Source organism: Lygodium microphyllum, chromosome 1, assembly GCF_053477565.2.
Source record: "Lygodium microphyllum isolate KBCC chromosome 1, Lygodium_microphyllum_v1.1.10, whole genome shotgun sequence".
Lineage (NCBI taxonomy): Eukaryota > Viridiplantae > Streptophyta > Polypodiopsida > Schizaeales > Lygodiaceae > Lygodium > Lygodium microphyllum.
This window is the reverse complement of record NC_141135.1, coordinates 30,258,879-30,285,414: the sequence shown is the minus strand read 5'-3', so window position 1 is coordinate 30,285,414 and position 26,536 is coordinate 30,258,879. Positions and strand designations below refer to the sequence as shown.

Below are 26,536 nucleotides of genomic sequence, written 5' to 3'. Positions count from 1 at the left end.
ACATAGGATTTCAATTCTATGCTTTGCACTTCAATAACTTTGCAAAGGACTACTAGTTGAGCGTAAAAGATCAAATGTATTGCATCCACATTAGAAATGCCTTTTTTGGACTAGATTTTATAATTCATGGTCACTATGGTCACATTAAAGGCTTGTTATCGTCACGAGTGGCTTGTATGATACAAATAGCCATTGTTATCCATCATATGAACACCCCATAGCTTGAGGATATTCACATGCCTTCTATCACTTTTTGTGAGTGACAATGCATGTTATTTTCAATGTTCCAAATGGGGCTTTGACAAAATTCCAATTTGCTCCTATTAATCATAACTTCTTCTTTTTTTTGGCTACAAATATGGCTTTTGAATGTTGGCAAGACAACCAATTTGTTCACCTAATTATTCTTCAATTCAACAATTTTTATGTGTGTATGTATTTGTGTGTGTTTGAGAGTTTGAGAGAGAGAGAGAGAGAGAGAGTGTGTGTGTGTGTGTGTGTGGGGGGGGGGGGGGGGGGTTGCTTAGTGAACAGATATCATCCACTCTACTCCAATTGTGCACACTTTGTAATCCCCTTCTGTTATTGTTGCCCTATGTTTTTTGTAGCCTTTTGGCTCCATGTGTTGTTAGAGAGAGAGAGAGAGAGAGAGAGAGAGAGAGAGAGAGAGAGAGATGTACTCAGAATTACGAAAAAAAAAAAAAAAAGAGATGTACTCGGAAAATTAACACTGACATTGAGCACCACTCCCAAAATCTGTGTCCGCCCTTGTAAAGGTACAAAGAATGATGAATATAAATAATCATACAATCAGGGACTTGCTTGGAGAGGCTTAGGCTTTTGCATTGATCTAGTATTGATATGGTAAATTTCTCTGGGTATGTGCCATTCAACAAAATACCAAGCCTATGATCACAGTATAATTTCTTCCTGTACACTCAGATTGAGTGTTTTATGGGGAAGCACTATACATTTTGTAACCACCACTTCATCCTCCACCAAAACATCTTCACCTGTCAAACAAACATGGGATGAAAGCAGCAAGTATACCTAGCTAAATACAAGGGTCTTGGGAGCCAAGGCATCTAAATTGCCCTAAACAGAACCTTAATCTCAAACTTGGATCAGACTTACAACCATGCAAGTTCACGGCATAAATTGCATGAGCTTCAATCTTTGTAATAGGAAAGAATGTGTGCACTCCCTTTAGGCTCATAGAATGCATGAAATCCTTCTAGGCTTAGAATGGTCTTACAAGTACTTTAGCTCTCTGCTTATGTTACACAATCACAGCAAAAGATTTGCTTCTGCTTATTCTTACTGCATCAAGCAACACAATCACCTCAGCTCTCTCTTAAATTTCACTTAGCAAAAGCCAATTTACAGGATCAATGACAAGTGTCACTGCATGCTGGGACATTGTTCTTACATATTAAGAGACACAAGGCAAAAGGCCACACTGCATCGTAAGGAATACTTGCATAAAACCAACACAAGAATTTGAAAGAAAAAGGCTCACATAATGAGTCTTACCAAGAATTGTTATGTCAAGTTTGGCACTATAGTTACCGCTACCCTGCATGTTAGTTAAAGCATTGGCATTAGTCAACACGAAGAAACTGCTCCGAATTGAATCAAGTTAAGTGAGATGATGACCTGCACCCTTGCCCATCGGCCAATTGAAGACTTCCAGCCAATTATGGAGTGAAGAACTACTGCATTTTCCTGAAAGAAGTGTGATGAGTGAAAGGATTGCAGGATAATCAATGTGGTGCAACAACGAATAGCCACCAACATTACCTTTATTTCAACATCGTCAAGAATTATGCATCCAGTTAATCGTACTCCAGGACCAATACGAGCATTTGCAGAAATGGAAACATTAGGTCCTATCTGTCCATCAAAACACTGAGATTAAAGCACATGTAGGGCATGATGGTGCATAATGTGCATACCCTTGCTCACATATGCAGAGAACATAAAATTTTATGGCTAACTATTCAAGACATAAAATTTCAAAAGAGAACAGCAGTGACCTACAAGATAAGACAGCTCTATCTCACACTTGATAAAAGGGTGGTTAAAAGTTGTATGCTTCAAAATACCAGTGACTAATAAGAAAATGCTAGCTTTTGTGAAAGCAACTTATTTCAAAATATTGACCCTCTACTCCATTTCCAGGTTCATGCTGCATTGTGAGGGCAGAAAAAGGATTTGAGACTGACCACAGTTGCAGAGAATCAAAAGAAGAAAATCTGCCCAACAGTTCCAGACATAAAGCACGAATTTTGTAGGACTGTTTTAAAACCCAACATCGAGAAACCTCTTTGCATACCATGCATAGGGTGCCTGCTTTCAGCCATAAAGGGCCTTACATGGCCAGCACACCCTATTTTCAGAACCTAGAGGTGGAGTGACATAGACCTGCTCAATCAGGTCACCGAAAGAAATGAAATCTTGATGTCAAGCTGATCAATATCCCAATGTATATCAACAACAATAGCTATGACACACCAAATGGTAGTAATGCAAGATGTGGGAACAAATGCTTCCTCAAAGTCAATGCCTTGCTTTTCAGCATAACCTCTGCCAACAAGATGCACTTTGTGACAATCAACACTACCATAAGCCTTACACTTCAGATTTATACCCCCAGGTAGTCCCAACTGCATGCTTCCCTGCAGGCAAATCACATGGATTAATGGTTCATTGCAAACTGTGGCAATGAATGCAACATCCCAAAAATTGTTGTGCATTTGACATTGCACCCAACGGTCCAGCTCGATTACTGTCCCTAAGTGTATCTAACAGCTGCATGGGGATCCTTTCTCCTATCTAATGATATTCCTTTCTTCAGTAATTGCTTGCTCAATAGCAGTGTCATTAGTTCAAGGCATATCGGGCTTGAGCATGGGCATCAATCTGAGGCTGAAAAATGTTTCCAGCTGATGGATTTGCACTCCCTGATTGCTGATCTGAATCTGCAGCTGACTGAAAAAGGCGCAGAAATGAGTCAAAGGCATCAGAGGCATCAACATATGGCTATTTTGGACAGTACAGCCAAAAAGCTGTGTGCTCAGCAACAGTAACATCTCTATTGGCAATGATTTTTCATGTTCTAGGCCAGTACAATCTGTAGCCTTTACTTTGTGAACTAAAGCCATGAATATACATTTCACCACCTTGTCCTCTAACTTACGTCTCAACTGAGAGGAGACATGCATACACCAAAGAACCAAAGATCTGCATGTGAGAAAGCACTTGCTTACAACTGTTCATGCCTCATAGGGTATTATGGTCTTCAATGCCCCTGGTGGATGCTCTATTTAACACGCAGTTTGCATATTATACTGGATCCAACCAAAAATTATTGGGCAAAGACTTCCCCTTAAGCATACACCTAACCATATCTGTCAAGGTCCAGTTCTTCCTCTTGGCAAGTCCATTCTGCTGTGGATAATATGGCACTATACATTGATGTGTGAAACCACATGCTGCTCAAATATCAGCAAATACACAAGACATATACTCATTCCCCCCTACCAATGCAGAGTGTTATAAGCTTGTGGCTGCTCTCATTTTCAGACAATGTAAGAAAATGCTGAAAAGGGACAAAAACACCTGACTTGGATTTCAAACGATAAGCACAAGTAATCCATAAAAGTGACAAAATAAGAATATCCCCCAATAGATGCTGTCCACAATGAACCATGCACATGACTATGGGTTGTGCTACTTACAAGATGCACCAACAGTTGCATCCTTTGAAAAGAACACATGCATTTACCCCAACAGCAACCCTAACAAACACGCTTAGAAAATGCATGGCACTTTTGTTCTACCCTTATCTCCTGTGAATGCATTTAAGGGCGTATAATAAGGGGATCCTTATTGACTCCCCATATCTCAGAGTTCCTGGAAGTCCATGCTCTGAAGTTTACCTCAAGTCTACTGGAGGTGGAGGACCTTTGCAAGTCTTTCCTAGAAGTCCATGCTCTCAAGTTTACTTCAGTCCATTCAATGAGGACCTTTGCAAGTCCTACCTGGAGGTCAAGTAACATAAAGTTTCATTCCCAGTTGAACAAGGTCCAAGGGCAGAGCAGCAGCACTCACGACAACATCACTCAAGGGCCAGGCTAATGTACAAACCAAAGCCCTGGGGTTGGAAGCAGCTTATCTTAAAGATTGGATGTGGATGGCATCACACTCTCCTACCATCTATTAGACGGTTCTTTGCAGAAATCTTCCCTTCATCAAAATGGAATTGACATTGAGCTTTCATATTATGACACAAGAGACACTACAGAACATCCCATGCAAATATATTGTTATGCTTTTAACTTGCGACCAAGTCTGAGAGACTCATCAAAATCCAGAATTTTGAAAACCTTTGCAGTAGGGTGAATCTTTGCAGAAGGATGAACATAAACATCTCCAACAATGGTTGCAGTTTTAGTGCCATCCCCTTTTGCTAACAGCTCAGGAGCAGTTTGCCGATATTGTGAAAGATATAATGATGAACACCTCAGAGACATCCTGAAAGAAATATTATAAGTTATAACATCAGCAGAACTTGTCAGAAACTCTTTCGCTGCCCCATACCAGCCACACCTCCCCCCACAACAAAGAAAAAGAAAAACAAGCAAGATGACAATGTTAGATTGAGAAAAAGTTAACCCAGGAATTAAAATATTCCGTAGATCATCAACATAGCTTTAGCAAAATTGGAACAGAATATCAGATTAAGCAAGTTAATGTCAGCCTAACACCAGGTAACTTTTTAGTGTACAGCTTACACTCAAATCTGAAAGCTTAGGTTTGAGAGTCACCCGGGGGTTTTGATTTGTTCCCAGAAGTCTCGTGTTTCAAATGTATAAAGTTTTTTCTTCCCTGCCAAGGGAGTAAGAATGTCTTGGTCCAACCTAACAAAATCACTTTGCATTGACCTGGACACAAACAAAAACCTTCAAGATCAGTTTCAGTGACATCTGTAACTGCTAAAGAAGGGTAAATCATGTGCGAATGTATTGTCGATAACTCATGTACAAATGCATATAAAGCCAAAGCTTCTTCCATTCAAATCATGTGATTGGCATAAATTGAATTGACCAAGCACAATTCTACAGCAAAATGAGATTGTCACACTCATGGTATCCCATAGACTGAAAAATCGCTTAAAATAGGAGATAGGTTCAGCATTGCAGAAATTCAAGCAATGTTGCATATTGGAAGCTATCCAGATGGTCTTCACACGTGAGGCTCAAAACTCTGCAGTCCACCATCATGGCATGTATTCAATTCACCTGCTAGAACTGGAATTCAGGAAACAAAGGGCAGTAGAAGCTAACAATTTCACTTTTACTCCAGCAGTTCAAATAAAGAAAAGCCAGAACAACTAGATAACTCCCATGCAACAGAACAATTCCACTCAAGCATCAATGCCAGATTGGCCTCAAACCTTTTTTTTTCCCAGAGAAAAGTAAAAATTCTATTAACACACCTCAAAACAAAATGGCCCAAGGCAAAAAAAACCAAGTACAAACCAACCCTGTAAGGGACTTCTATATCAAAAATTACATAACAAGGGGAAGTCTATTACAAAGCTCAAGTGAATAGCCAGGGAGGTCTATAATGCCAGACCATGTGGGTCTGGAATAGGAAAAAGGTGTCAGAATCCCATGTCCTGATGATTGGCCTCAAACCTTGGTGCCCCTTGCATAGATGACTAAAATAGACTCTTTGCTTCCTCTCAAGAACGAACACCACAAGCCAGTCAATCCACGAGTAGGTTAGCCAAAAAACTACCCAGTACCTCTTCCCCCCTGTAGCAGAGAGATCTTAGTCTATTGCCCAAAGCCAGTCCAGAACAAGAACAAGCACAACAAGCTAGCAGATCTCTGAGCAGGGTGCGCAAAAGAGTGTCCAGCAGCACTCCCCCAACTAGTGCAGAGATTCAAGTTGCATTCTGCTTTCCCAAAACAGACCAAACAAAAGAATCTCTGTAGCATGCCTGCTCTATCAACAGCTATGAATTTCTTAAAGAGTAAACATTAAAAAGTAACACATTCCTGGTCACATAAACTATTGGCCACATCAGCAAAGCCACACCTTGCTACATCAGTACTACCACGTCATTATGGTGGAGCATTGCCATGTTCACAATCAAATGAATTGGAATGTCTTCAGCTATGGCCTTTTTATGCATAAGTTCCCTTTGTGCTAGAAATCCCAACTCCTCAAGTTTATCAATCCCCAAAAGATTCAACTACATTGTCCACATATAATCCTGTGCACTTAGTGTTCTCTGAACCCCACCACTAATAGACATTGGGGCTATACCCTGATACATCTAGGTTAGGGTTTACATAAGAAGTTTATCAAAACAACTCAAGGTTCCAACATACAGATATCTCTTTCGATTTGAAGGAAAAAGAATATTGGCGTATTCATCTATGAATGGAACTCTTCTAGAAATCACCTTCCAATGGCAAGGCAATTCAATTACTTGGTAAAGCTGAATTGTCCGTTAAAGATGTATCATGGCCTCAACATATTAATGTGATATCATGTTCTAGCCAAAAAGTAGACTTTATTGGCTGAATTTATTACTTGAGATCAGCTTTGGTCAATTATGTTGGCAGCCATGTCTGCTAATTTAGTTTTGAATGTTTGGCAGATTTCTTCCAGATTATCAAAGTACTCCAAGTTCTTCAGATGATTAGGTATTTGAAACTTTGGATCATATGAAAGCAAGGAATCATGCATTCTTGGATCCCAATCATTCAATGCCTATTGTCACATTGTATTTTCTAATAATGTTTTTGAATGAGTCTTGCTTCCAGGCTATCCCCTTTGACACTAATGAATAACTGAAGTTGATTTCACAAAGAGGGGTTGGGGTTTTTTCTTTTTAAAGGAAGGAGGGCTACCTCCTCATTGAGACCTTAGAGGGATCCTTGAGCACTCAATTGAAAATCCTACTTCCATGATAAACACCATCCAGTCCCCTTCCAAAAATGCTCGAAATAGCTAAACTTGGGAGTCTGGTTCTACATCATTGGGGAAACATCAAGAGGTCACCTTAACATCAGTCTAATGCCCATCTAGATAGCCACTTCGCAACCAATAAAAGATTGGAGTAGCTAACATTGCACTCGGTTCAGATAGTGTGACAGATACTTCCATGGCCTCAAGAACCAATACTGTAATGCTCAGTTCTGCTAAAATAGTAATAGCTCAAGTTCTATCCTTCTATGGAAGCGATACCAATTGCTTGGCTCTAGATCCTGATGATAAATTACAATGTCGAAAGCCAACCTGACTAAGTGGGTCCAACCGTCCATAGGATGGGGTCATCAAGACCTCCATTCTCCCAAGCAACAGGGTTGTCAGGTATGAAAGGTACGATATGATAAAATACGGTACTAATTGATAGCTTAGGATTTTTTAAGGTATGGTATGATATTAGTATGAAAAAAAAAACTAGGTTATTTTGGATTACAGATAATAGAACACATGTTTAGAGCTAAAATAGCAATGTCACTTGAGTTAATAGGATAAATACATGAGGGTAACAAGGCAAAACCTCATGCACAACATGCGCAACACGCTACTAGAAGATAGATGGGAGTGTATATGTAATACATCATACAACAAAGCAAAGTGTAGGGTGGATGGACAAAGAGGCTCTTCATTCTTTTGTGTGTGTGTGTGTGTGTGTGTGAGGCTTGGCAGTTTGGAGAGAGAGAGAGAGAGGGAGAGGGAGAGAGGGAGAGAGAGGAGGGGGGGGGGATGCACTTGGAATTGCATATTCATCTTGGAAGTTGGGAGAGAGAGAGGGAGAGAAACTTGAAATTATGATAATAAACATAAGGCTTGGGAATTGGAAGATATTGTGTGGTCTAGTCTTGATAGGCCAAAAATAGCCTGTTTTTGGTACAAATTGGTATGGATATGTATCATACAGTATGGTACAAACCATACAGAACAAACTAGTTCGTACGTAGTATGAATGCAACTATGGCAAGCAATTTATGCTATAGCATTGCTTTTGACATATACAAACAGATCCCTTAATTAATCTGTTATAGAGGGTTCATTATTTAAAGAAATACTTGAACATAGAAAACAAACACAATCATACAACAAAGCACAAACTCACAATAGAACTCAATAGGATTAGGATAACTCGAAGTCAATGAGCACAGAAGATGAATGAAGAATGAATAGATAAATGCTCAATGCAATAAACACCACCTCGAGCACCCGTGTCTTTGAAGGACCGGGGCAAAGAGTATGAGCTAGAGAAGTGCTAGGAAGATGAAAGCAACAAATGTAGACTGCAAATGCAGCAGTCTGTTGCCCCTAGAGAGATGGTGACTGCTGGAAACCTGCAAACACAGCCTAGGAGGGACGTCACACACTAGGGTTGGGCTTTATTCATCACCTATCTTCCAGCAACACAGCACATGAGGGATGTCACATGCTAGGGTTGGTGGGCTTTATTCACCACCTATCTCATTCTCACAATGCTAAGCAGCTTTTGATCAATGTGGTTCACTCACTAGTGGCTACACGGTCCAGTCAATGGCTGTTCTACTCCAAGGCTAGAGGGACACCCCAAGTACATCACAACCAATGCTTAATAACAATCCACACCATCTTTACCAATATGGTGAAGTCACCAATATAAAGCAAAAACAAATCCATCACAAACTTAGCATACTACAAAATGAAATTAACAGTGTACTTTCCCTTTCTACATGAAAACATTCTTTTCTCAAAACAATACTCAGTCTTGCTTTAATTAAACAACCATTCTTGACTTGGGCCTTGATAATTTGGTTATTTTGCATGTTGATCATTTTGTTCAGAGGTGGTATTAGCAGCCTCCATGTTGGTGTTTGCCACATCCTCATTGATTGCTGCTCGTGCCACAATAGTGTTTGAGTGACAACATGTTAGCCATGTATAGCCTCAAACTCGTTTGGGAAGACTCCACTAAATTTTCGGTAGAGCTTCTGCAAGATAGCTGAAAAAGAGAAACAGAAACTTTGATTTCTTTTCTTCTTGGCCTTCCATATCTCGTACTCATGCTCTTGTTTCAAGAGGCTCTTAAGGCTGAGAATCAACAACACCTATAAGGTGCTTGGCCAGGTAAAGATATCTTACAACTCACCCTAAAGGTTGTATATATAGTTTTTTAGAGATTTCAAGCCAATTTTTATTCCATTCGTGTCTAATCAACCTAGTACACTCGATCTCACCACAAGTAAACCATCATGACTCATTTTCCAACTCAATGTCTCTTATTCACTCTCTACCTGCTAGAAGGATCCTCTTTCTTCTTTTGCCAAAAATCTTCTTTTCCTGGACTGTATGAGAGATTCACAGTTTGTTAAGCCACTAATATGAGTGTTTACACTATCATAATTATGGTGCATTAACCTCTAATTTACTCTTTTTAAAACAGCTCTAAAAAGCAATTAATGCAAAATCATAAAAATAAATGGCTTATTTTTGTCGGTAGGATAAATGCACCCCCAATCCTCTGCATTGTTGGCATCTTCTTTACCATCTCACCCAGCTTACTACTATTGTTCTCCAGCAAGAAAACCTATTTCAACACACTCCAAACAGCTGTGTTTTGACTCCTCTGTTGCCATCCATAGTTTTCTCCTATCGTTCTTCCTACTATTGTTCTTCAGCAAGGCAACCTATTTCAACACACTCCAAACAGCTGTGTTCACTGTTTTGACTCCTCTGTTGCTGCTCACCTGTTTGATGCTTAGTCTGCAGCTTCCAACACCATATTGCCCTTGGTTTACTAGAGTCCCACGCCAAACAGTATCCTTGATACCTGTTGCAGCTATTGCCTTCCACATCAAGCATGCATTTTCACTACTGGAGGACTTTTATTGCTGCTGTACCTGCATTTCTGGTCTACATAGGCCACCCTGCTGGTGGCCTGTCCTCTAGAGTTCATCCAGCTGCTGATGTTATCAAACACAGCAGTAGCCTGGACAGCTGCCTACATTACTGCTCAGACATCATCAAACACCTTCAGACTGTTGCTACTACATTTCAGGATCTATTCAAATACAACGTGCTCCAACATCTCCTTCAGACACCTCTGCCCCAATCCTAGAGACAACATCTACATTTTCAGCCTGGACAGCTGACTACACTACTGCTCAGACATCATCAAACACCTTCAAACTGCTGCTGGATTTTGGGTTTGTGCCACGTGTCTAGCAGCACCTGTGCCAGAAGAAGCGAAGGAGCAAAAGCGGGAGGCATAGCCTAAGTAGACTGTCCAGTAGGAGTGGAGGCAATCACAAGGGTCTGCTATGGTTTCTTAGGTGGGAGACCCTAGGCATTGGTATGACACTCCTCGTCCACATGTCCCAATCTTTTGCAATGTGTGAAAAGCCTTTTTTTTAAAGGGAGTTGCCATTGGACAAATTTAGTTTCTTTGTTTCCATCTGAGGAAGGGGTATCGGCCGTGTTTTGAGTTGTTTCCACCTCCAATTTTCCCTCGCAAAGAAGAGGTGACTAGACCCCTCTCTAAATAAGAATGTGGTGAGGACTTCTTGTGGACTTGATTGTGCAACCTCACATAATGCAAGAACTGACATTCGAACTCATAGAAGATTGGCAATCAAGGCAACAAGATAATGTGTTGGATGAAATGGAAATACTTTTCAAGAAGCTTATGTAAAAAGAATATAACCTAATCATCATCTGACTTTGGTGAGTCAATAGTGGCAAACTCAGCGAGTAATTGCCTATATTCGATCAACTTGAATTTCAAATCATCCCCTTAATAGAAAACTCTTGAAGCTCAAAGTCAAGATTGATACATCAAATGTGATCTCACACCACACCACACCACACCACATAGCAATCAACGAGATGACTCCATTCAAATGCAAGGGGAAAATACTGTAATTGAGAGTGGAACTCAAGAAGTAACCCTTGCATTGACTCAACATTGGTTGGGCATTGCAAGCTCTCCATTGATGGATGTTATTTGGCGTAGACTTTAGACCAATGACTAGGTTTCAAAGACCCTAAGATTCAAGCACTTGTTGCATGAAGTTCAACCAAGTGGTGAAATTCAACCCATTAAAATGAGTCTTATCTGTGAAGGCATTCTTAGCCATAGCAACAAGAGTAGTAGTGCTATAGGTGGGTAAGGTAGATAGAGTAGGGGAGTGGAGTACACTTGGGAATTAATCCCAAAGTATCACCATCGTGCAATCCCAAAGTGCCCACCATGCATGTGTGAAGTGTGCACAGTGGATCCCAAAGTGAGAATGGACTGACTAGGCATGGGCATGGTGACCACATGAGTAGCACATGGAGAAAGGATAGGGACATGCGAGGTAGAAGATAGAATCCCTACATGGGAGTGACCCATGGAATGTGCGACAATGCATCATAAGAAGAGGATGAAAATCCTTGTGTCTGAGAGACCGAGAGATGAGGATATGAGTGTCTAGGGGAAGTGAGGAGGATATCCGTTACTATCATCCCAAGGTATACAGATGTGCTTACTTGCAGATGTGGGTAAGGCACATTGTTAAAGGGTGGCATTTCTTACATCCCATACAACTAGCCCATACCATCCCAATGTACGGATGTGTCAACCAACGGGCCGAGAGTCCAAGAGTAATGATCACATAATGAATGTGCACGATAGGGTCTTGAGTCCTATATATAGGACTTGCCTGCCCTAACCCCAAAATGCCCTTAGTGCATCTGCACTAAGTTGATTCATAATCACTGTAACCAATGCTACTAGCATCCATCCAAATGTCCAAGATATCAATGAAACATCCCCCTAGGGTCCAACTAACACACAAGACATGACACAAACCATACTCACAATGAAAGGGACTGTACATCAAACTTGTCTCCTAGCCATAGAGCCAAATGGGCTCACCCCCAAGACTGGAAGTTAGCAACACTCTAGGTCAGCCTCCTAAGGCTTGGCATCCCATACCACTAGCCCCATACCATCCCGATACACAGATGCATCGACCAACGAGCCAAGAGTCTAAGAGTAGTGATCACACAATGAATGTGCACAATAGGGCCTTGAGTCCTATAAATAGAACTCAGTTGTCCTAAACTCGAAGTGCTCTCAGTACATTCGCACTAAGTTACTTTATAACCACTATGACCAATGCTATTAGTGCACATAAAATGTCCAAAGACATAAACCTAGCATACACCGACTTTGGCCTTGCTTACTCGCTACTTTCATTGTGCGCACATTAAAACTATTAAAACTATGGTTAAGTCTTATGTGCAAGAGTGCCCATACTGTCAGCTTATTGGCTACATATAAAAACTATGGTTGAGTCTTATGTGCATGTCATAGGCAAGTGAGGATGTTGCATTCTTTACAAATTCCCGATAGAAAGTGGAGTAGCATTTCTATGGATTTTATAGTAGGATTGTCCTGTACGAGTCAAGGTCATGATGAAATCCGGGTTGGGGTCAACTAATTGATGAAAATGGCTCAATTCGTTCCTACAAAGACCACCATGAAAAGCCACAAGTTGGCCAGCCTCTTTGCAAACATCTTTGTCAACTTTATGGTTGCCCGATAAAATAGTCAATGACTAGGATCCTAAGTTCACTGGCCATTTCCGACAAATAGTTTTCCAAAAACTAGAAACTTGATTGTTCATGTCGTACTTGAAACATCCTAAAACCGATGGATAGACAAAACGGACGAATCAAACCATGGAGAATATGCTATGTGTATCTCTCCCCCGTAGGCAATCTGATTGGAAGCATTATCATCCTCAGATTCAGTTTGCTTATAACAATGCTAAGCATTTGGCTACTATTTATAGCTCGTTTATACTTATGTACGGTTATGAGCCAAAACCACCCATTATCACATAGCTAAGGGGGGTGAAAATCCTGCACAATATGCAAGAGATATTAGCAATTTCTAGGGAAAGCATTAAAACAGCCCAAGATCATGCCATGTTTTATGCTAATCAACAAGGTACTCCTCCGGAGCTCCAAGAAGGCATGTGGTTTTAGCCTAAAGTCCCAAAGGATTCCATATCAATGACTACTAGCAAGTTCTATAAACTATCATCAAGATATTGTGGTCCTTTCTAGATTACCAAGAAGAAAAGTAGTGTATCCTATGAGCTAGATTCAACTTCCGAAATCCGAGTTCACCCTATGTTCCATATGAGTCATTTGAAAGAATGATTGGGACAAGGTGAATTGATTGTTCTAATTGAGGAAGTCCCACAATTTGAGGATATGGCTTGTTATATTCCACTTAAAACCGAATTGGTTCTTGACCTTAGGACTAAATGATCCCATCAAACCGTTTATCCTAAGTATTTAGTCAAGTGGAAAAACCACCTGAAGGTAGAGGCTACTTAGGAGTCGGTAAGTTCATTGAAGGGTCATTTTTATCACTTCATGCCTAAGGATATTGCCAAGGACGGCAACAACTCATAAGAAGGAAAGTGTTCCACCCCTAGACATCCGGATGGATACTAGTAGCATTCGTCACAATCATTCATGAAGTGACCGGGTGTGAATGTATTAAGGGCACTTCGAGGTTAGAACAAATGAGTCCTACTTATAGGATTCAAGGCCCTATTGTGTTCATTCATAACGTGATCACCACTCTTGGCCCATTGACCGATGCATCTATACATTGGGATGGTGTGGGGTAGTGATATGGGACACCAACCCTTGGGATGTGGTTGTGACCTAGAGTGTTGCTAGCTCCTAGGCTCAAGGGTGAGCCCGTTCGGCTCTATGGCTGGGAGATGAGTCTGATGTCCACTTCCTTTCATTGTGAGTATAACATATATCGTGTCTCGTGTGCAGATTGGATTCTAGGAAAACAGTTCATTATTTCCTCTAACGATATACTAGGGTACAAAGTGGCATTCACCAAAGGATAGGTGACATGGGATGTAGAGAAAGAGAAGGAACTAAGAGCAGAGATAGAAGACCTAACCCCGAATGTGTTGGATGCAAAAATGGAGTGCAATCCTAAATTACTGAATGCAAAAGAAAGAGATTCAAGAGATGTGGATGGGATGGGAGGAGAGTGTGAAAGAGAAATACCAACTTCCTACTCAAAAGGAACAGAAGATACAATTACAATTCCAAGTATACTGTAGATGTATATCTACATCTAGAGCCTTCTCAATTAAAATTGACATATTGAAAATCATCCGGATCCTACCTATCAAAAGGCGAAACAAGGGAGGGTTTTAATTCATATGACTCCAAGGGGTTATATGAAGCTAACATTGGGCCTAGCAAATATGAAGAAGATGGCTCACTAGTCGTCCCAAACGCCGTATGTCCTCCTTGATCAAAGAGGTGGCTAGCCTCAGCAACCGGTCTGGATGCCATAGGAAAGCTAGTAGGAGAGAGGTAGTTTGGTACCATACTTGATACACATGAATTCTTGATACTCCTCATTTTTCATGAAGCTAGGAACAAGAGAAGAAAGTGAAGATGAAGGTGAAGCGTCATCTTCCTCATCAAGTCCATAATGCCTCCTCAAGGTCTCCAGGGATGGAGAAGCTTGAAAAGACACTATGAGATTCCAAGGAGTCTGATGAAATGATTATGTGTCGTCCATGTATACTCTTCAAAAGAGCACCAACTCTAATATCATATGAAGATATGCTAGGGTTTGCGCATAGAAAACATAGAATATACAAACATCACTAAAACACAATAACTCAAACAATAATGTAATTAACGCAAATCATAAATGCAAAAGTAAAAACTCAAACACAAAAACACACACAACAAAGAGAGAAGAGAACTCTGAAGTGAATGAATTGATGCAATAAATGAATGTAAGAGTGTACAGAACGCTCAAGGGCAAAGCTGAAGAATGTTGGAGGGTGACGTCCACTAGAGACCGATCCCTAGTGCTATCACCACTAGTCGGAGCTATGGGGGAGTGGGAAAGTGTATGGCAGCAAGCTGGTCACCAAAACACAACAGTTTGGAGGCTGCAAATTGGTAAACACAGCAGTATACCATAGACCAGAAGCTAAAAATTGTGCAGATGAGCTGCAAACAGTCAAGCGATAGCTGGAGGAGGTGTGTCGAATGCAATACGAGCCTGCACTGTCAAAAACAGCAGCAATCTGATGTCCATGCAGGAGCAAATCAGCAAGGCGACCAGTTGGAGCTGCAAACGCAAGCTATCTGGGGCGTTTGATGCAGTCGCCAGCAGCAAGAGCAGCCACTAGGCAGCAATGGATAGGCTGATGATGACATGGCAGCAGTTGCGAAGGCTGGACAGCCACTAAGTGATGACGGATGGCTAAAACCTGCACATAGGAGTGAGAAACCTGCACAGAAGGATGGGGTTGGATGGTGGGTAGCTTGTCTATTTATAGATGCAGAAGGATGAACTAATGAAAGAGTGAAAAGGTTGGACAACAATACTAGTCCTTTTTGTATCATTCCCCACTGTCTTTGTATCATTTCCCAATGTCTGTTACAAATGCAAATAGATTGGTCCCCTCGTTCAACAATGCAAAGGGGATTGCAGGCTGAAAAAGAAAGAAACTTTCAAAAAGGAGAACAAAGCCTTGCATTAAAAGGACTTTGTCATCTGTAGTTAGGCCTGAAAGGTGTATGGAAAAGGCTAAGGAATCAGTTACAGAAAGACACATGAAACGCGCAATAGAGATATGGTCACATTTTCAGATCATTTTGCTGCTCTCACAATGCAGGATGATTGACCAGTGTATCTCAGCCAAAGGCTGATTATTTGCCCTTGGTGGTACCTCAACTAGTAGAGGTTACCACAATATTGGAGCCCAATCCTCCATCAGCACAAGATGGTCAGAATCTAAAATCATTTTGTTACCCTCACATGATGACAATTTGGAAACGGATTTCGGGAAAGAGTGTGTATCTCAGTCAATGGGTGATTCTATAGCATTGGCAGTCACCTCAGCTAGTAGAGGTTACCGCATTATTGGAGCCCAATCCATTGACACACAATATAATCACAAAAAATCATACTCATTACCTCATCCATTCTAGCAAATGGACTATCAACAATTTAAAAATGGTCACCTCAGCTAGTAGAGGTTACCACATTATTGGAGCCCAATCCATTGACACACAATATATTCACAAAAAATCATTCTCATTACCTCATCCATTCTAGCAAAATGGACTATCAACAATTTAATGATGCATTTAATACCCTCAAATGATGAAAAATTGGAAAAGGATTTCAGGAAAGATAGTGTATCTCAGCCAATGGGTGATTCTATAGCATTGGCAGTCACCTCAGCAAGTAGAGGTTACCGCATTATTGGAGGCCAATCCCTTGACACACAATATATTGATGAAAAACCATACTCATTACCTCATCCATTCTAGCAAAATAGACTATCAACAATTTAATGGTACATTTCCGTTGGAAATGGGGGATATAAATCCAACTTTTCTTTATCTAAACAGGTGATGATTATGCACTTAATTTTATTTTGGCTCAATTGTGTCAGCCAACAATATCTTTGAAATTGTAGATTTTCCCCTGAACAGCCTGATCATTCCCAACATAGATTCTAAATTGTTTTTAACACAATTTTTTTCTTTTTGGAAACCACTATTCATTAAACTATAATGTGCAACGGGAATAGACATCATAGCAAAGTTGATTCCAAAAATTAGAAAGAGTGGTAAAATGCATCAAATTATAAGCATCAATATCACCAAGCTGACAGCTATTTTTTAAAGATTGCTTCAGCGAGTAGTGAAAGTAACTCAAAAGCTGAAATAACTGAATTATCAAACATGAATGATTTTGATTTTACACACATACAAAGTCACATACAGACATATTTTCAAACTTAGGTCCATATTGAATGATGTACACACCACACTAGCCTTTTATAAATAATCTATATGCACAAGCAAGTTTATGCCTTTCAGCTTGACAAGTTTTCAACAAAACACTCACTTGGTTGTTAGTTGAAGTGCTTCAAAGCTAGAGACGCGTCGAAGTGTTGCTGTCCGGAGAAAGAACCAAAGGCAAAAAAAGCCAAGCACCATAGTTGACTTGTTAAATAGAGAATTACAAGCCAGAAACTATGAACAAAGGATAAAACTGGCAAGCTGAAATATGTTGCTGCTCAGCATACCGTGGTCTTTGCGCTGATATGCCACATCTTGAATAGCCAAGAATATGTCAGAGGTGAAGATATACACACCACAGTTGATTAGTTCACTAACCTACAAACAACAAGTAAGCGACGTTTAAAGTGAGATCGACAAAGAATTCATATATTTGGCTTTACAAAGATCAATATAGGCTCTAGAATCTAGACCCTTAGATGGCAATTAAATTCAAAATATATTCTACAATTTATCAACCACAATAGCTATGTCATGGGAGCTTGTTAAATGCAACATAAAATATATTCCTAAATAAGAGGACAAAAGATGACAATAAAACAGACCATCTTGGCCTCCGATCCACACCTCGTATCCGTATAGCATAATCAAAGTGAGATCCATGAGATACCAACCATGTGACAACATGAAAGCTGACCAAAAGCATGGCAAAAGCCCTTTGAAGCCATCATCCACCCTGCATTCATATGCCTCTCAAGTTCTCCAAAGGCTTGGGCCATTTTCAAAGAACATCTTAACAGAGATTCAACAAGTGCACGCCCTTCCCATCCCTAGAAGGATGCAGGCTCTTGGCTATACAAATGCTGATTTTGCACACAATGTGGACTCTAGAAAGTCTATGATAGGTTTTGTCTTCACATTCACAAGAGGTGCATTCTCATGGGTCTCTTGATTGCAACCATGTAGAGCCTTATCTACCACTAAGGCCGAATATGTTGCAGCCATTTAGGCATGCAAGAAAGCCATATGGCTTACTCATTTAGTGGAAGATCTACACATCGTTAGAGAGGTGCCTGTTTTACATTGTGATAGTCTGAGTACCATCCAATTAGCACGAAATCATGTCTTTCATTCAAAGACAAAGCACATTGAGGTGAAGTATCACTTCATCAGCGAGAAGCTTGAGGACAAGTGGATTGAGCTTTTCAAGATTCATTGACAACACCATCTTGTCACGAAGAGTTTATCACTTTGCACACTATAGAATGCTAATGGGCATTGGATAGTATAATCACTATTTATCTCCTTTGAAAGCACATTGGCCTTTAAGTGGGAGGTGGTTGGGGTAAAAGCCAATGGCCAAAGGCGACCGGGCACCCCTTGTACTAGTATACACTATACAATCACATATAAGTGAAGATAACGAAAAATACCACTTATGGAGCTACCCAAGCTGGTGTCTACTCTGTAAGCCCAGGCAACATGAAGGCCATCTTCAAATCAAGACAACATGATGGCTAAAAATTATGCGTTCTGGCACAAGTTCAAAACTTATTCTATTGTCAATGGGCAAGACCTGTGTTTTGAGAAACTGCCCATCTGATATTCCCAGCATTTTCAGTATTTTGAGATATTTTCTTTCATATGCAGGCAATCAGGCAGCTGCTTTTGCCAACTTACAAATGTTTCAGGCTTCTCTGCATAATGGAGCAACTCCCCTGTCTCTTGATCTGCCACAAGCTCGCCAAATTCACTGGCTGACTCAGCTGAAACCTGTTCAACATCCAAATAAACACATACATTGCTTACTCACTTCAGTTAAATTTTATCATATAAAACCAAAAGTCAAAACATCACAATAGTGCAAGTGTTTGGAAAGTCAGGAAGGACTTGCTTTCTTGACAAGCAATGTACCAATGCCTTTATAATTTGAATGAGCAGCTGCAAAACCAAGTGCACAAGAACAGAGTCAGAAAACTTTCAAATTTATCTGACTGAGAGCAGTGTCAAGCTTCATAAGCTGGCAACAGCATAATACATCAAGCACGTGAGAGCCAAAATCTTACCAAGCATATCAGATAATGGGAAACTGCAGCATACGTCACAGTTCATTACAAAGATATTGTTCTGAGTACAGTAGAAGTTTAATCAGATGGAATCTGGATTTCTCGAGTATGCATATCATCAAATGTAAATAATTGAAACACTTACTGGATCATCTTCCATAAGCAAGTCCCGAAAGTTGTACAAGCCACCTGCAGAACCGTGTGGTTTGTCTTCCCGCAGGTACCTATACTACAAATCAATTATTATCACAAACCCAAGTTGGCATGTACATATGGAACTCTCCCGACAGAAAAAATCAGAGCTGATAACATTGAGAAGCATCAGAGCATGTCTCCATACATTGGCATCTATCTTAAAGGGCTTCAATATGTTTGTTCATCTACAACATATGCCATAAAAATATGCTACTCTCCATGTATATATGAGATCCAAAACCCATAGATAGGTATACATATCTATACCAAAACTATCGCATCCAAAATAGAGGCCCCATGCTACTGCTCTGCAATCCAAAATGTCTGAGAACCAAAGCGAATTAAAAGAGTAGAGATCCTCTTCGATCAAAAGTCCTTGTCATATGTAGGAAACTCTAAACCTATTTTTATCCTTGCTGCTGAAGCATTGCGATTCATCAAGCACACTAAATTCTAATGCATCCCTATGTTCCCTATGTGAGAACAGGAATGGATTGAAGCTCAGTTGAGAGTGGAGTAGACAATGTAGATGTGAGAGCACGGCACCCAATGCAATAAACTGAAGTGTAAGGTGCAAGTACTAAGTACAACCCTTAAACCTTAGGGTTGTAAGAGGGTGTTCACACCCGAAGTGTGTGAAACACGACAAGTGCCCAAAACTGTGTAACATAGGCACATAAAATAAAGTGAATAAATCTGGGAGAAAAAACCTCTCATACGGAGAGTAAAAAGTGCCCCAGTGTCCTACTGAGGATCACTAGCAGTGCTCTGTGAGCGTAAGTGTGAGTGAAACCCAACAAACCCCCCTAGAGTGAAGAGTGATCAAAATACAAGGGTATCCACCAGAGGAGATCAAATTTAAAGCATTGTGAAATGCTTCAAATTTGTCACGAGGAAGAGCTTTGGCAAAGATGTTTGCCACATTATTGGTGGTAGGACAATAGACAAGGTTGCTATCTCCGGCATGTAGCCACTCTCTGACAAAGTGATAATGGATCTCAATGTGTTTCGTGCGTGCATGAAATACTGGGTTCCATGCCACTGCAATGGCACTCTTACTATCAATGAACAAAGGACTAGACTCCGTGATAGATACAACCAAATCAGCTAGCAAGCGTCTAAGCCATACGCATTCAACTGTGGTAGTGAAAGTTGCCTTGTATTCAGCTTCACACGACGATGTGGCAACAGTGGTAGTGAAAGCTACCTTGTATTCAACTTCACACGACAATGTGGCAACAGTGGATTGTTTCTTGCTAAGCCAAGAAATGCAAGATGAGTCAAGAAAGAAACAAATGCCACTAGTGGAGTGACAAGAATCATAATCACCAGCCCAATCAAAATCATTGTAAGCATGTAAGTGCAGTGGTCCCCCCTTGGCATAAAGCAATCCAAGAGTCCTAGTACCCTCCAATTAACAGAAAACATGCTTGACAGCTTATCAATGTGACATGCGTGGCTGATGCATATATCTGCTCAGGGCTGAAACTGCAAACTGTATGTCTGGCCTAGTGTTGCATAGGTAGATAAGGCATCCAACTGCTGGAGCATATGTGTGGATATCAAACAAGTCACTGTCATCATACAATGACAACTTCAGTACAAGTTCTATTGGTGTACAGACTGACTTGCAATCCTGTAAGCCAAACCTCTCAAGAAATTTACCAATGAATCTCAACTGTGATAAACCGATGCCCTTAGCATCATGAATGAACTGAATGCCCAAGTAATAGTGCAAAGACCCCAAATCTAACATCTCAAAAGTTTGCTGTAAATTTTGTTTGAATCTTGAAATTTGATCAGCATGTGTCCCTGTAAGCAAAAGGTCATCAACATATAGACAAATGATCAGCATGGATCCCCCCTCTTTACATAGGTAAAGGGTAAACTCTGATGAGCTGTTTATGAACCCTCGGCTGAGTAAAAAGGCATCAATCTTTGCATACCAAGCTCAAGGAGCTTGTTTCAAGCCATATAAAGCCTTTTTCAGCTTACAGACCAAGTGTTCGGATCCCTCAACTACAAAACCAATGGGCTGTTGTACATACATTTCTTCATGAAGTTCCCCATGTAAAAATGCAATCTTTATATCTAGTTGATGCACAGTCCATCCATAATGGGTAGCCAAAGCAACCATAAACCTAATGGTAGTCATACCAAAGATAGGAGCAAATGTCTCCTCATAGTCAATGCCTTTCTTCTGTGCATAGCCCTGGGCTACAAGCATGGCTTTATATTTGTCAATGGATCCATATGCATTCCTCTTTAGCTTTTAGACCCATTTTGTTCCAATGGCTTTCTTCCCAATAAGCAAAGACACTAAATCCCATGTTTGATTCTTTATGATGGAATCAAACTTAGCTTGCATTACTGCCATCCAATGCACACTATGTTATGCATCCTCAAAACATTTAGGCTCCTCATCATCAATTGTATATCCTGCCATAACAAACTCCATAGTATGTGCACATCATGCATACAAGCTTGCCTTCTAGTACGACCAGCCATGGGAGTATCCAAATGACTATCTTTCATAGTCTGTAAATACCATCTAGGCATTTGTTTAGCCTCTTGACTATGTATAAGCTCTTGCTGAATTTCAGATTCAGCACCTTGCTGAATATTCAGATCAGCCGTGGACTGATTTACTGCATTATCCAATAGAGCAACTCATTGAACATTATGTTCACTTACTGAAACTCCAGTTGTATCACCAAATGAAATGGGCAACAGCCCTTCCAATACATCACTAGCAGCCTGATATGTGTCAAAACTAGCAAGGGATAATTCTGATTTTTCATCGAAAACCACATCCCTACAGACAAATACCTTTTTAGAGAGAGGATTATATAATCTATATCCTTTGTTCTCACTACTGTATCCCACAAAAATGCATTTGACAGTCTTGTTATCCAACTTTCTTCTAAGTACCTTGGGAATGTGTACATATGCAAGACACCCAAAAGTACGAAAGTGCCCAACATAAGGTTTTCGGCTATTCTAAGCCTTAAAAGGCATGACATTCTTTAATGCTTTGGTGGGGCATCTATTCAAAACATGGCAAACACACATAATTGCTTCCATCCAAAAATTGTGTGGCAAGCTCTTTGCTTTTAGAATACATCTGGCCATCTCCATTAGTGACCGATTCTTCCTCTCTGCAACCCCATTCTGCTCTAGAGTATAAGCAGTAGTGTATTGATGAACAATGCCCTTCTGCTTCAAGAAAGAATTCAACATAGCGGACATGTATTCCCCACCTCGGTCTGAATGGAGAGTCTTCACCCTATAGTCAGATTGGTTTTCAACAAATGCTAGGAAAGCCAAAAATGCATCATACACTTCTGACTTTTTCATTAAAGAGTAGACCCAGCAGAAGCAAGTAAAGTCATCAATAAAAGCAACAAAATAGTAACAGCCACCCAATGACTTTGTCTGCATAGAGCCACATACATCGAAGTGCACAATCTGTAACCTAACAGTGGCTCTAAAAGCAACATCATGAGGAAACGAAAATCATTGCATTTTCCCCAAAATAATCATTCGCATAAGTGCTCAAAAGGTCTCTCCAAGAGAGGTAATCCATCAAGCATTTGTGTACGATGCAAAAGCATTAAGCTACCATAGTTTACATGCCCCATGCGAGTATGCCATAACTCCATCTATAACATAGCAAGAGTAAGAGTGGACGCTAAATAGGCCAACTGATCAACTGAAAGAGCATCCAACTCAAATAACCCATTACATAGAGTGCCAGTCAAAACCAAAGTCATGTGTTCCTTATCTCTCACCATGCATCTGTCATCATCAAAGGTGACCTGCAAACCACACCGTGCCAAAGAAGAAATAGATAACAAATTCTTTTTTATACCTGACACAAACAAGGCATCCTGTAGGCGGAGAATAGATCCATCAATGGTTGTGAGCACAAGCTCCCCAATACCTCTAACAGGGTATGATGCATTGTTGGCGCACTGTACAGACTTGCCAACCGGGGCTACAACAACAAAAGCAAACAAATCTATGTGTGAGATGTAATGTGCCTAGATGCACCACTGTCAAAAAACCATGTGCATGTATCCTCAATAGAGCTAAATGCTCTATCAGCCCAAGAAGAGTCATAACTGCATGTATAAAAACAATAGTTCCTATCTACAACAAAGAACGCTAACTCAGTAACAGTGGAAGGTGCATCAGAAATAGACATCCATGATTTCTTCTTCTTTTCCTTGGCTATGAGCTTTCTACATTCAGTGATGTAGTGGCCTGGCTTTTTGCAATAGTGGCACTTACCCTTCTTGGTTTGCGTGTCCCCTTGTTTCTTATTGCCCTATGAAGTACTTGAAGTCGCGGAGCTCTACAGAGCATTCTTTGCTTGGCTACCCTTACCCTTTTGTCGTGCCATAAAAGCTTGCTCAGAGGCTATAACATCCACACCACTGTTCTTTCGTGTCTGCTCTTGTGAGATGGAGGGAGGATCGAAGCTCAGCTCAGAGTGCAGTAGACAGTGTGAGAGTGAAGCACGATACCCAAAACAAAAGACTGAAAGAAAGTAATCTGAAAGTACAGGATACAACCCTTAAACCTTAGGGTTGTAGGGGGTATTCACACCCGAATACAATAAGTGCCCGTAAGTGTGTGACATAAGCACATACGAAATAAGACAATAAGTCTGGGGAAAAAAGCTTGTCATACCGAGAGTAAAAAGTGTCCCAGTGTCCTACTGATCACTTACACTCCTATGTGAGCATAAGCGTAAGTGAAAACCCAACAAACCCCCTGGAGTGAAGAGTGATCAAAAGTACAAGGATCATCCATCACCAAAGGAGATCAAATTTAAAGTATTATGAAATGCTTCAAATTTGTCACGAGAAAGAGCTTTGGTGAAAATGTCTACTACATTACTCGTGGTAGGACAATAGACAAGGCTGATATCACCTGCATGTAGCTTCTCTCTGAAAAGTGATAATGTATCTCAATGTGTTTCGTGCGTGCATGAAACACTGGGTTCTGTGCCACTGCATGTAGCTTCTCTCTGAAAAGTAATAATGTATCTCAATGTGTTTCGTGCGTGCATGAAACATTGAGTTCTGTGCCACTGCAATGACACTCTTGACTATCAATGAACAAAGGAGTAGGCTCCGTAATAGATACATTCAGATCAGCTAGCAAGCGTCTAATCCATACGCATTCAACTGTGGTAGTGAAAGTTGCCTTGTATTCAACTTCACATGACGATGTGGCAATAGTGAATTATTTCTTGCTAAGCCAAGATATGCAAGGTGAACCAAGAAAGAAACAATTGCCACTAGTGGAGTGATGTGAATCATAATCACCAACCCAATCAAAATCACTATAAGCATGTAACTGCAGAGGTCCCCCCTTGGCATAAAGCAATCCAAGAGATCTAGTACCCTGCAAGTAACGAAAGACATACTAAACAACTTGCCAATGTGACATGCGTGGCTGATGCATATATTTGCTCAGGGCTGAAACTGCAAACTGTATGTCCAGCCTAGTGTTGCATAGGTAAATAAGACATCCAATTGTTGGAGCATATGTGTGCATATCAAACAAATCACTATCATCATGTAATGACGGCTTTAGTCCAGGTTCCATTGGTATACAGACTGGCTTGCAATCCTGTAAGCCAAACTTCTCAAGAAGTTTATCAATGTATCTTGACTATGATAAACCAATACCTCTAGCATCATGTATGAACTGAATGCCCAAGTAATAATGCAAAGACCCCAAGTCTGACATCTCAAAAGTTTGCTGCAAATTTTGTTTGAATGCTGAAATCTGATCAGCATGTGTCCCTGTAAGCAAAAGATTATCAACGTATAGACAAATGGTCAGCATGGATCCCCCTTCTTTACATACGTAAAGCTGTTTATAAACCCTTGGCTGAGCCAAAAGGCATCTATCTTTGCATACCAAGCTCTAGGAGCTTGTTTTAAATCATATAAACCTTTTTCAGCTTGCAAACCAAGTGTTCGGATCCCTCAACTGCAAAACCAATGGGCTGCTGTACATATACTTCCTCATGAAGTTCCCCATGTAAAAATGTAGTTTTAATATCCAATTGATGCACAGTCCATCCATAATGGGCAACCAAAGCAACCATAGACCTGATGGTCATCATTCGGGAGGTAGGAGCAAATGTCTCCTCATGGTCAATGCCTTCCTTCTGTGCATAGCCTTTAGCTACAAGCCTTGCCTTATATTTGTCAATGGATCCATCTGCATTTCGTTTCAGCTTGTAAACCCATTTTGTTCCAATGGCTTTCTTCCCAAAGGGCAAAGACACTAAATCCCATGTTTGATTCTTAGTGATAGAATCTGATTCAGCTTGCATTGCTGCCATCCAATGCATACTTTGTTGTGCATCCTCAAAACATTCAGACTGCTACCATAACAAACTCCATAGTATGTGCAATATCATGCATACGAGCTTGCCTTCTAGTATAACCAGCCATGGGTGCATCCAGATGACTATCTTTCATAGTCTGTAAATACCATCTAGGCATTTGTCTTGCCTCCTAACTGTGCATAAGCTCTTGCTGAATTTCAATTTCAGCACATTGCTGATTATTCAGATCAGCCAACGGCTGATTTTTTGCATTTTCCAATGGACCAGCTAGCTGAACATTAAGTTCACTTGCTGAAACTCCAGCTGAATCACCAAATGTAATGGGCAGCAGCCCTTCAAATACATCATGGGCTACCTGATATGTGTCTAAACCAACAAGGGATAATTTTGACTTTTCATCAAAGAGTACATCCCTACTGACAAACACCTTTTTAGAGACAAGATCATAGAGTCTGTAGCCTTTGCTCTCAGTACTATATCCCACAAAAATGCATTTGACACCCTTGTTATCCAACTTTTTTCTGAGTACCTGGGGAATGTGTGCATATGTAAGACACCCAAAGGTACGAAAGTGTCCAATAGAAGGTTTCCCGCAGTTCCAAGCCTCAAAAGGTGTAATTTTCTTTAATGCTTTGGTGGAGCATCTGTTCAAAACATGGCAAGTACACATAATGGCTTCCATCCAAAAACTGTATGGCAAGCTCTTTGCTTTCAGCATACATCTGGCCATCTCCATGAGTGACCGATTCTTTCTCTCTGCAACCCCATTCTGATGTGGAGTATAAGCAGTAGTGAACTGATGAATAATGCCCTTCTGCTTCAAAAAAAAAATTCAGCATAGAAGACATATTCCCCCCTCGGTCCGAACGGAGAGTCTTAATTTTATAACTAGATTGGTTCTCAACAAGTGCAACAAAAGACAAGAATGCATCATACACTTTTGACTTTTTCACCAAAGAGTAGACCTAGCAGAATCGAGTAAAATCATCAATAAAAGCCACAA

At 40.5% G+C, this 26,536-nt stretch overlaps 1 protein-coding gene across 3 annotated transcripts in view; it reads right to left on the bottom strand.

Moving 5' to 3' along the window:
* Positions 1–713: 713 nt before the first annotated feature.
* The window catches only part of LOC148040958 (uncharacterized), a 53,906-nt gene continuing 28,083 nt past the window's right edge, over positions 714–26,536 (bottom strand). For 2 of the 3 annotated variants that reach the window (XM_087675099.1, XM_087675109.1), the window contains exons 4-15: positions 19,111–19,189; positions 18,966–19,026; positions 18,794–18,840; positions 18,580–18,672; positions 17,187–17,277; positions 17,006–17,054; positions 4,830–4,946; positions 4,389–4,536; positions 1,801–1,893; positions 1,657–1,725; positions 1,534–1,576; positions 714–1,013 (exon numbers count right to left, since the gene is read on the bottom strand). In XM_087675099.1, coding sequence (XP_087531225.1) covers positions 913–1,013; positions 1,534–1,576; positions 1,657–1,725; positions 1,801–1,893; positions 4,389–4,536; positions 4,830–4,946; positions 17,006–17,054; positions 17,187–17,277; positions 18,580–18,672; positions 18,794–18,840; positions 18,966–19,026; positions 19,111–19,189 — 991 coding nt within the window. In that variant the 3' untranslated portion in view covers positions 714–912. The remainder of the gene's footprint in view (positions 1,014–1,533; positions 1,577–1,656; positions 1,726–1,800; positions 1,894–4,388; positions 4,537–4,829; positions 4,947–17,005; positions 17,055–17,186; positions 17,278–18,579; positions 18,673–18,793; positions 18,841–18,965; positions 19,027–19,110; positions 19,190–26,536) is intronic. The other variant, XM_087675104.1, reaches the window with a different exon arrangement.